Source organism: Sparus aurata, chromosome 6, assembly GCF_900880675.1.
Source record: "Sparus aurata chromosome 6, fSpaAur1.1, whole genome shotgun sequence".
Lineage (NCBI taxonomy): Eukaryota > Metazoa > Chordata > Actinopteri > Spariformes > Sparidae > Sparus > Sparus aurata.
In genome coordinates, this window is record NC_044192.1 from 20784877 (window position 1) to 20796288 (window position 11412).

General features: G+C 39.8%; 1 protein-coding gene across 2 annotated transcripts; it reads right to left on the reverse strand.

Moving 5' to 3' along the window:
• Positions 1–244: 244 nt before the first annotated feature.
• thumpd3 (THUMP domain containing 3) lies at positions 245–11002 on the reverse strand. Of its 2 annotated transcripts, none has more exons than XM_030421126.1 (10): positions 10949–11002; positions 10218–10539; positions 10010–10087; positions 9502–9927; positions 6773–6903; positions 4252–4321; positions 3468–3583; positions 3276–3380; positions 3015–3138; positions 245–778 (listed from the first exon to the last, which is right to left on the reverse strand). In XM_030421126.1, the coding sequence occupies exons 2-10, from the start codon at positions 10464–10466 to the stop codon at positions 587–589; spliced, it is 1491 nt and encodes a 496-aa protein (XP_030276986.1). In that variant the 5' UTR covers positions 10467–10539; positions 10949–11002; the 3' UTR covers positions 245–586. The 2 variants fall into 2 exon arrangements, with proteins under 2 accessions (XP_030276986.1, XP_030276985.1); XM_030421125.1 differs by having other exon boundaries at positions 10884–10984.
• Between the last annotated feature and the right edge of the window lie 410 nt (positions 11003–11412).

The following is an 11412-nucleotide window of genomic DNA, read 5'->3' on the forward strand; positions in this document are numbered from 1 at the left end:
TTGTGGGATGATTGAGAATATTTTTGTGTACAGATTAAGATTTATTTCAAGAGGCACTCGAGAAGCAGCAGGATTAAATAAGTGTATGCTTCTACATTTTAAAAGTTGACTTCAGAAAACCTTTGACTGTTTCCTTTTGTTTGGACATAAATATAAAAAACATTCCTCTAAATATTCTAAAACATTTTTTAATATAGCTTTCCTGTTGACTCAGCGTAGTGATTACTCCGTGACAGGCAACACATGAATTGACAGTATGTTTGAATCTTTATTAATCAGAACAATAACAATATCCAGTTCCGGGATTGGAGTTTTGCAATGAAATAACCATCAGCAGGTTTCTGAACAGCAATCTGACAAGTGAACCATCAAACTGAGAGTGTGAGAGCCATTAAACTGTTACTCAACATGAGAATAGCTTGTCCTTATTCCAGTCATCACATTTAACAAAATGAGAAATAAAAACAATACATAAACCAAAGCTCCTTGGCACACTTAAGCAGATAACCTGATGTAAGAGAATATAAATAATGTTTTTCCTACGTGGCCTCAAGTATAAATTCCGCACTTAAATGCAGGATGTGACTTAGGAGATCTCCTTATCGGCCTTCTCGTCCCCCCGTGCGCTGACCACTTCTCGTGATTCATAAACGTCCTCCGGAGTTTGGCCAAACACGGCCTCGGTCCTCTTGAGTAGGTAGACTCCAGCATGTAAACCCCCGACGTTGACCCAAACAGTGTGGAGCTTCCTCCAGAGGCCTCCCATCCTGGAGATAGCCTGGAGACGACATAAATCTCGTGAGGGCAAACTAACAAATGAGACGTTTGTTTTGTGTAAAACAACCTGTTTAGACAAATACAGCTGTTAAAATTCCTTTTCCATGATGCCGAGTTCAACCTGCATGGGTAGACGGATTATTCACAAATTTTCTTTTAGGACACGCAAGCTTTTAAAAGCAGAAAAACCACATTAGGTTGTTTAAACGTGGTGGAGGGCCCCATAAACATAAAAAAAACTCTCTGGTATTCAAACATGATCAAACCTGATGGGAGTGTAGAACCGGAAATACAACCAACAAGAATGACTTTTTACATTTCACAATAGAATATAAAATAAACTAATAATTAGAATATTAACAGACTTGGGAAATTACATACACCACTGAGTAAACCACTAAGTATGACTTCCTCTGAACTTTTTCTGAGGTCAAACATTTTCATAGCACCACAAGATTTCCTCGTCACAAGTCAGTTTCAGAATTACACTGTTGTAAAGCATGTGGGGGAGTTGGAGAAAACACATGTTTGTATCTTGTTGATTTCTCATGTTAGGACAAAATCAATACACCTGTCTTCAAAATCTCTGATGACAGCTTTGCAAGTGGGTCCACATGTGATCACAAGAATATTTGTTTTATTACCATATCAGCCTCAGCGGTACTTTATCTACAAATGACAGCATGCTCATATGCGAAACAAAGACAGAGAACATTGTAGCGCATGTGGGTCCTAGAAAGCAAGGGTACGGCAACAATATATGGACAAAACACATGCAAAACTACAGTAGAACTCTTTCTGAGGTTCATATGGCTGTGTATTTATTTATTTACTGAACCTTTATTTAAAGAAAGTCCATTAAGATTAAAATCTTTTCTTTTTTTTAAAGGAAGACCTGGCCAAGATAGCACACAATTACACTATTACATTATTACATTACATAAATATTATGTTATTGTTATTGTGTACTGTCCAAAAATTAGGACAAACTGTAATTTTAACCTTTGGCAATTTAGTTATTTTTTATATGATTTTCATGCCAATAAAGCCCCTTTGAATTGAAAAAGTGAAATCAAAATCAAATAAAGTAAATGAAATGACTCTCACCTGAACTATCATTCAAGTCAATAGTTGTACTGTCAGGGAAACAAGTACAGCACGTCATAGATTACTAAGACTACATGGTGACGCAACTTCTGTTTAAACTGCATACAAACCTTAGAGTTCATGGTATTCTCAGGAAGCGTTGCCTATGACTGAAATGCATTTCTACTGTACCATTGGCAAAATGGTATCGTGGTAGTGTCAAACTACAATAAAGCAAAACAAAACCCTGAGAGCTGATTTGTTATCAAAAAGAAAAGTGGATTATTGCAGAGAAACAGCCAGAAAACAACCTCACTTCATGCATTATTTTTAGATTGGCTTCCATGGCAACAGCTTGTATACTTGTACACACAGTGCACTATTTAGTTGAATCTTGACACACCTCCATCTTAAGCTGATTGAGTTGTGGAAAAAGCAGAACAATTGATTTAAAAGGGAGGAGATACAAACAAGTACAATTGTCTTTGGGTGGATCATGGTACCTATATTACGTATTGTCCTACTTTTCTTGGAACGCACACCCACGTCATGCCTCTGCGAGCATCACAGGTCCAGCAGGCCTGTGATGCTCACTAATAATTATTACAACAAGGATTTGCTGAGCACATGCATCTACCTGTTCCCAGCCCAGTGTTAATAAAACAATAATTTTTACCTTGCCACATATCTATCTTTACTTTATTTGCCGCAGCACCTATAGGGAGTATGAGTTTACATGAATTAAAAACAGCTGCATGATGCAGGACTCGAGAAACTGTATCATTTTTTATTTCCGCCTCATGTTAAAAAATGCAGCTAGTGACAACATTAATACTTCTGCCCCCTGGTTTGTTAATGCAGTCACTTATCTGTGCTGTCTCCCATGATCAACACTCAGTATCAGAAATACCTTTTGGATCACCCGAGGGGAAAATTACATAAAACTTGTCATAAAACTTTGGAGTTGTCATATCCTGTACAGGCATATGATGCCAAGTGTGTCAGGTTTAACATTTGGATTAACTGAACGACGGGAAGGAACTTGCATTTGCAAATTATTTGAAAGTTCTCATGTAAGGGAGGCTCATTTCCCTGGAAAGATTCTGTAGCAATTTTAACTACAATTCCCCTTATCTTATTATTACCGTTACCTTGGAAAAACATTTTTTGTCCTGTGTCAACAAGACAGCCTTTCCTGATCCTGGTCTGCACACACGGGCCATTTCTCGCAGGCAGGAGGGGTAAAGGTCCCAGTTCTTCTTCCTTGAGCCCATTCTTGAAGAAAAGAAAGGAAAGATTAAGTGTTAGAAGATAAATCCACTCTTTTGGGAATCAAAACATCAGCTTATTTGGCATAATTCCTACATATTATTTAATCAAACACGTACTGTACGGCACTATTATTATGCTACCTCTTTCCAAAGGGCATGTCAGTGATGATTATGTCAACAGAGCTGGTCCTCATGGGTAGACTGCACAAATCCCAACGCACTGTGTCAATGGGCAGTCCAGATATGCTGTTTGAAAGGAAGTCATTACGATGATCACCAATCAACAATAATGCACATAAACATTACCTCCTTATGGCATAACCACTCTCTTACCTGCCCTTGTCTGCCCTCCGTTTTTGGATGTGACAGATATTATTGACTGTGCGGTTAACCGCCATGTCATAGTTGTCACCGGCGATGTAGAATGAGCTGTTAAACTCAATGGCCCCCTGGAGAAGAAAAACATTACACGATTAGTGGTCTGCAGTTTTACTGTTATCTGTTATTGGATGCACTCCTACTATTGAATAACTCTACTTCCCTAACAGCCCTTAGTAAATCACATTGATGATGTACAGTGTTCAGGTCTATGTGTTCAATGCAGCAGTCAGAACAGACGGGGTGCAGAATGGATGAAAATGCACCAGAGATCAGTTGTAGTCTAAAAAAAGCACATTCAAACCACATGTTGGCTCTGTAAATGTTATCGCATTCTGATAATATGAAGTAGCAGCCAGACATGACCAAACGTTGGATCCAAACAGATAAAGAAAACTAGTGATGAGTAAGTCTCCATTTTCTTTAAAAAACAAAACAAACAAAACATAAATAAGTCAAGCTCACTGTAAACTCACTACAATGAAGAAAAAATATTTATCAGAACTTTCTGGTCATCTGACACTTGTCTTCAGTGTGTAGTTTGCTCATGATGCATATCATTGGAAGACCTCATTCGTTGGAGCAGCTCGGTGTTGTGTTGTGTAATGATGTGTAGTGTGTGATCATGAGGTTACACAAACTGAGAAGGTTTTCATATACATTTTCTTCATTTTAGGGTTTTCTTCAACTAAGCAAAAACCTGCAAATATATTACAAGAATACTGTCGTTATGTCTCACCTCCAGTGGTATAGCTCCAGTCCCGCACATTGGATCAAGAATTATATCTGATGGCTGAGGTTTGCACAGCCTGTCAACAGACAAAAGAGTATGAAAATAGCACCATTACAACATGATAAGTACTTTCTTTAACATAACGAGCATTCTTCAACATGTTCTTCAATTTGTCAGAGAATATCTTGAGGAGAAAATCAGGTGTATTCAGATTCCTAGTATCTGTAATTGAGTAAAATAATTTTCAGCTGATGTTATTATGGATTGGATTAGGCTTGATTCAAGATTCAAGAATGAAGTCTCCATCTTCCTTGTGCAGAACAACCAAAGTGCATAGTATAAGATAAAAGTAGTAATAACAAAATCTAATAAAATAAGATAAAATAGTACTTAAGATACCAAAGATAAAATTGACTGCAATGAATAAAATGGGCATCAAAAGGATTATCACCAGTTTTCCAAAAAAACAGTTAAACATTTTTTTTTATGCCATCCTGTCATCATATTAACTAGTTTTATGCATGTCAACATAAACCATCAGCCATCTCTGCTTTACGTCTCTTTCCCAACTAAACACCCCAGCCAAACGACTATTTCTCCAAAAATGTAGATACTGATCAATTTGAAAATTTCCCCTGCAGATTCACATAGCACGTGGATTCATAAAATTCATAAAACTATAATATTTCCGGGCTGATTTTACTTGACTGAATTGTTTTGATCATTTTTAATGAAACACTTTTTCAAACGGAGGTAGAAATGGTCATCAACGCCATCCAAATTCTACCAGTGACGCCAGGATGCGCATTTACACAACGCGGCTGTGTCACTTAAGAGTTTTGTCGTATTGCATTTAACACGAACTTCACATTTCCTCCTTCAACATCATTGTTGTCTGACACATTAGTCACTTCAATTGTTTGCCAATCAATCAACTTAAACTGGAGCAGAGAAAATCTCCAAATGTCAAATACTTGAATTGCATCCATGTCTTATTTATAGTGCGGATGTTGGCACCAAACCGCATCACATTGTTATGGTTTGTACATCTTTTGCGGAGATCTTATCATGCTCATTTTGGAATGTGCACAAATTGTTCCTGTGCGCAGAACCAGATACGTGCAAAGAAACACGTGACACATGACTCCTATAATTATTATGGTTTGTTTTGGATCATACACTTAATTAACCTGTGAATAAACAATAATTTAGGACAGTGTGGCCTGATAACAGCGCTTTGTATTTCACTACAACTGAGATGACCTTTCCAACTCAGGACAGACAGTACTGTACTTAAATAGCACTGTACTGTAAACTGACTATTAAAGTAATGACTCTTAAGTATTTAGGCTATCCGCCTCTGTTGTACAAACCATTGTCTTCCCTCGACGATGCCTGAAATTACTGAGGGCTTCAAAATGGGTGGATGAACCCTGCCCACCACTGTCTCCAACTCTACCACAGTGATAGTTCCACCTGTAATGTGGATTTAAACACAGTGCTGCCATCCATAAATCTGGCATGTACTTTCACTAAAATGCTGATGATGCTCAACAAAAACAAACATTTAAGTAACAGCCGAACAAGGACAAAAAGTAAGAAGAAAAGAGGAAGAAAAAACTGAATTTAATCTGTGAGAAAACCTTTTCTTCTGTAGTTAAACAACCTTTTCATTTTAACCCTGATCATTTACGTATCTGTATACTTTAAAAACTGTTTCGGAACTTGTCACTTGGTCTTAATTTATGTTCTTTATGTTATCTTCATGGAAATCATGATCCATTTTATGATGCCTCAATATGACTTGCATCTTTATGAAAACAAAGAACAGTTTTTCTTGGCTGATGTGACAGTTTTGAATGCGCATGTGATCAGTCAGAACATGCATGCCTGCCTCATCGTCAGCTTTGTCATGACTAATTTCAGATGAGTGATCGCTATTCAGCCCCACCAAGTATAAACATAATGATATCTTTCTTCTCGCTGACATTTCCCAGACAGAAGTTCTCTGCAAGACAAGTGTGTGTCTTGTCCTCGTCTGTTTACACCTTTTTCTTCACCTGTAGAAATGTGGGTGTAGACAAATGGCTTCATCTGCTGCTAGGTTTAAGTCTGAAATTACAGCCAGGCAGTATTTTAGTAAGCAACTCTTCCTCTTCCTCTATGACTTGGTAGCTCTCTGAGGTAACTGCACCTGTCATTGCATGTGTCATGATGACTATTAACAAAACTGTCATCGCTTTACAAACCAAACTCATTCAGCAATCTGGAATTAAATAACAAATACTGTCAAAACCCTAAACGTTTATACAAATTCTGGAGCTCAGTTGTGTCTGCATTGATATAATATGACTGACCCAATTGAAAAGAGGCAGACAGAATGACATGGACATGGATGCACATACATCCAATCTGACTACAGAGCAGATGACACAATTTACCTCATATGGAACCTTATGGCCACACAGGGGTAAGAAGTATAACTTGGACTTAGTGTGAGGTCTTCAGGTGAAAATAGTGTTATTACCTGAGCATGCCGTAGCACAAAGTCGACCGCAGAGTAGTGGGTCCAAAGTGACTGATGTTTCTCCTGTGAAGACTCTCCTCGGTGAGCGCGATGCCGATCACGACCTCGACATTGTGGATGTTTAGTAACACCTAAAGCAAGGGCACATATAGTCTATCATTAGAAATCTATTATCAATATTATCATGAACACGTTTTTATATTTTCTAGAGCTGAAAACATTAATCGCCTACCATTTTAATTTTGATTAATTGTTTCATTTTCAAGCAACAATGCCAAACATTATCCGGTTCTTAAATGTGAGAATTGGCTGCTTTTTTGTGATATATGTTTTTTTGGTTTTGGACCTTTGGAGCAGCTCTGAAGACTTGTAATGGCTACTGTTCATTGTTAGAGCTGGGCAATAAATTCCAATATTATTGAAATTGCAATATGGCAAAGTGAACAATCACTTAAGACCAGAGTGTGAGACTCTTGTGTGAGAGTCTGTATGGTTACAGACTCGTATATAATTTTCTACTCTAAAATCCTGTAATCCTGTTAGTAATCCTCTTTTTAGTGAATGTATCTGTGAACTAATTATATATTTTTTTCTGTAACTTTACCAGAATACACCCAATTACGCAATTCTGTTAAATGTTTTCTGTCACTCCCCAAGAGAATAGTGTTTTATATTAAATAAGTAAATAGATTCAGTTTTCTTTCCTTTAAGGGTCCCTGTGAAACTGTGATGTTTTCCAGTCATGGGTTATCGTATCATAAAAATCTCATACTGTTGCAACTAGGGTTGGGCGGTATGACGGTATTATACCGTGTGACGGTATAAAAGTGTCCACCGGTAGAGATTTAGCAATACCGTTTATACCGGAGAAAGAGCAGATGTCTGCGGCATCTCTCTAAGTCACTGTAGTTACACTGCCTCAACACACGGGGCACTGCAGGCACTGCAGCAGACTGCTCGGCGCGGTTGCATGAGCACGACGAAGAAGAAACAGCTTTACCGGGGTGATAACTAGAGGTGGATTTCATCGTTCGATGTCGAGATTCAGTTCCCGTCGGTCAGTTCGGCAGGATGACTCGTTCATGTAGTTCGTTCGTTCATTCGTTCAGTCGCACTTCCGGTACAACGGCGGTGATTGTAATGCACAGTTCTCAGCTCCTCGTTCTCAAACGATCATGCTACCGGTCAACATAACAAGCTGTTAATGGCAAATACATAGCTGCAACTACATGATTATGTGTACTTTTGGACAACACGACAGTTAGCAGCTAACAGCTAAAGCCAGCTAGCCAAGAACGAGTGACTAACTGAACGAGAATGACAGGAGAGGAATCATAACCGAACGAGAACGAGAGCTACGAACGAAATGAAATGGGTTTTTTTTTTTTATGTAAACGGTTCTCATTGGCTAAAATTCGACGACAGTGTCCTAGACCCAGCATACGATTGGCTGGCTCTCAGTCCTCCTCACCACTCTGATAACTGAACAGTGAACAACACAGTGACTGGTCTGTGAGAATGAACGAACGAACGAGAGAGAAGTGAAACGGGGAATCAGGTCAGTTCGTTCGCGTTAAAGACTCGTTCGTTCGAACTGATTCGTTCGCGACCGAGCCATCACTAGTGATAACAATCCAGGGTTTTCCCTGCCATTATACGGCTTAGGCGCGGCGCCCAAGCATTTTTGCCTCCCGCCTAAGCAGGATTCTCCCCAGATGGTATACTCAGCGCGTGACGGTGACGAGCGTCCGTCCGTCCCCCGGTTAGCTCCCGGCTAACGGCTACGAGCGTCCGTCCGTCCCCCGGGTGACGGAGTTGATGACCGTCCGTCCGTCCCCCGGTTAGCTCCCGGCTAACGGCAACGAGCGTCCGTCCGTCCCCCGGGTGACGGAGTTGATGACCGTCCGTCCGTCCAACCCCCCGACTGACGTGAACGAGCGTTCGCACATTTTCTTTAAAATAATGTTATGCTGCTGTGAGCAAATAAAAATAAAAGAGGAAAATGATCAAATGCAAAGTATGATTATTTTAAGCCATTAATTGAATTTACAGGGGAGAAAAAACATACCGCGATATAAACCGTTACCGTGATATGAAATGACTCATACCGTGATATAAGATTTTGCTCATACCGCCCAACCCTAGTTGCAACCCTGGTAAAGACCTCAGCAAACACCACCATAATTTTTAAAAGGAAAAATTAGAAAGTAAAAATTTCCGTTCCCACTCAACTTGTGACATACAATTACATTTTTTCATAAAGGCTAACTGATTGAAAACAAATCTGCAGGCTGATATTTGATGACACATATTTATTGCAGGCCTAATATTGTTATTTTTTCTCTTTTGTGACAAATGTGTGAGCACATCTAAATGTCAGCTACAGTACAGTTTTAGTAGTTATATTGCACAAACCTGCTTCAACTGCAACAAGCAGTAAAATCCTTTAAGAGATTTGGACACGGATCACTGCCACTGTTTTTAAAACCGTTTTAAACTAATTTAGTTTCACATAGTTTCCAGGATTTCCCAACTTGTCAAATCATGTCAACTGCTTATCTACGCACAATAAAAAACACTTCTCAATTGGTTTGTTATTTGTTATTTTGTGGCTCCCTAAACTAAACATTAGGCTACGCCTTGCAGATTTATCTGCACAGCCAGAGTTTTGTTTGGCTGGTGTGCTGGTATTCACTTTGCGTCAGCCCAGTCTGAACAAGAACGCCTACCTCTATGTCAAACTTTGTCATGTCGGCTTTCCACTGGAAGAATTCTTGCACGGCTCCACCAAAGTCTCTGGCTGCCTCATTAGAGGAAAAGCTGTGTTTGTCGCCGGCCCTGTTGCACGTCACACGAAACTTGATCAATATGGCCCTGGGTGCTGCCTCCACCGAGTCCTGCGTGTCGGACTCGGCTTCGGGGACGCTCTCCTCCGTCTGGTTTTCAACGGTAGATGTCGCTTGAGGTAGCTCTTGCTGCTCAGTGTCAGCCACAGTTGCACCAGCAGCCTCACTCTTAGGTTTCCCTTTGGTGCCATTTCCTCCTTTCCGATAACCTTTCTTCTTTTTAAAGGTACGATTTAGTTTCCAAACCTCTAAGGCGTTAGTCCAGGGGAGTTTGGAGGCAAGCTCCTGCAGCTCCATCAATGTCTCCTCCTGTAAGAAGCACAGTGTTTATTATCCTGATGATGACACACTCAACATCAGCTACAACAGTATAAAGCTGGCTGTAAATTACCTTTGATTCTTTGAACTGGTAATTATCATACTCCTCAACCACAACAAACAAGTTGTCCACAGACCTCAGAAGATGGACCTACAGTGAGGAAATCAATGAACAAGACAGAAAGACAGTCAGATAAAGACATTTCCGGCTTTATCTGGACATTTGACAGCGAGGAAACACCTTGGAAGAACAAGGCATGCGTTTACTTCATGTTTCGTACCTGGAAAAGCTTGTCAGTGGTTATTGGAAAGTATATGCGACCTCGATCTTTGCTGATACGTGCATCAACTCCAATCTTCTCTTTGACCTCCTCTGCAGCCGTGTGCTCAAACCCTGTGGGCACGGTGGCTCCAATGGTGACAGAGATGATGTCCCCAGTGGTGGCATCATTGTCAGTGGAGGAGGAGGAGCTGGATGGTCCCACTGTATCAGGGCCTGGCTCCGCAGCCCCGTCTTCCTGGGAGGACATGCTGGATTTGTGTACTATGAGAGGATGGAATGTGTCCCAGCTGGTGCCAAGCTCAGTGGCTCACATGTAAGACCTGCAGACAGACATTCACACTGTCAACGCTGCTTGTTTTGCCATATTTATCAAAAGAGAGTCATTTATAAGGGAACAACCTGCCTAAAAAAAAGAACATTCGAGTACTATCATGTCGTCATAAGCTAGAAGGATAGCACCAGTGTATTTGAACAACGTGAATAGACCTGTAAACGTTACGACTGGAGAGGTAACGTTTACTAGTTAACTTAGCCGGCTAACGTTAGCTTTGAGGATAGCTAAAAAGTTATTACGAATGAAAAAAGAAAGTAACGTAAACAGTAAACATGGCATTTATCTTAACAAGCTGCCACATTATGAAGTGTGTTTCTGTGGTGAGCCCACCAGTTGAACAGTAGAAGCCTGTAACGGTCAGTTGTGTTAAAGTTGCTAAATGCAGTCAGACCGACCTGTCAAACACGAGGCGACACCATGCTGCTTCCGCTCAGCAGCGACACTTCCGGACATGATCCTTCAGAATAAAAGCATCAATAAAAAAAGGGGTGCAGTGTGTATGCTCTGTCTGTGCAATTATTACTACCAATATTTACTTAATTATTATTCACTGTTATATTATATTATATTCTCCTCGAGGACGTCTTGTTCATATATAAATATACCAAGGAACCTTTTCTGAGTTTGTAATATTACCTTATTGATCCTGTGAATATTAACTTTCTTAGTTTGAAATTTTCCAGAAACTGAATTGTGCACTTTTAGTAAAAAATATGCCACAAAATGTTTAAATTAGTATTAAATACGACTAGCATGACAAACAAAACAGCAAACTCTCATGGATGCTTTTTTTTTGCAAAACTCTCTGGCTCAATTCTTTACATTTATTTAGTTTCGCATTGTGTTTAAATTGAATGTG

Bases quoted from the DNA above. Each gene is read 5' to 3' on its own strand.
- thumpd3 (XM_030421126.1), bottom strand. From the start codon at position 10,466: ATGTCCTCCCAGGAAGACGGGGCTGCGGAGCCAGGCCCTGATACAGTG. The intron at 10,088-10,217 runs GTACGAAACATG...TCCTCACTGTAG, and splicing joins CCACTGACAAGCTTTTCCAG to GTCCATCTTCTGAGGTCTGT. The intron at 4,322-6,772 runs GTAATAACACTA...GTCTGTTGACAG, and splicing joins TTGTGCTACGGCATGCTCAG to GCTGTGCAAACCTCAGCCAT.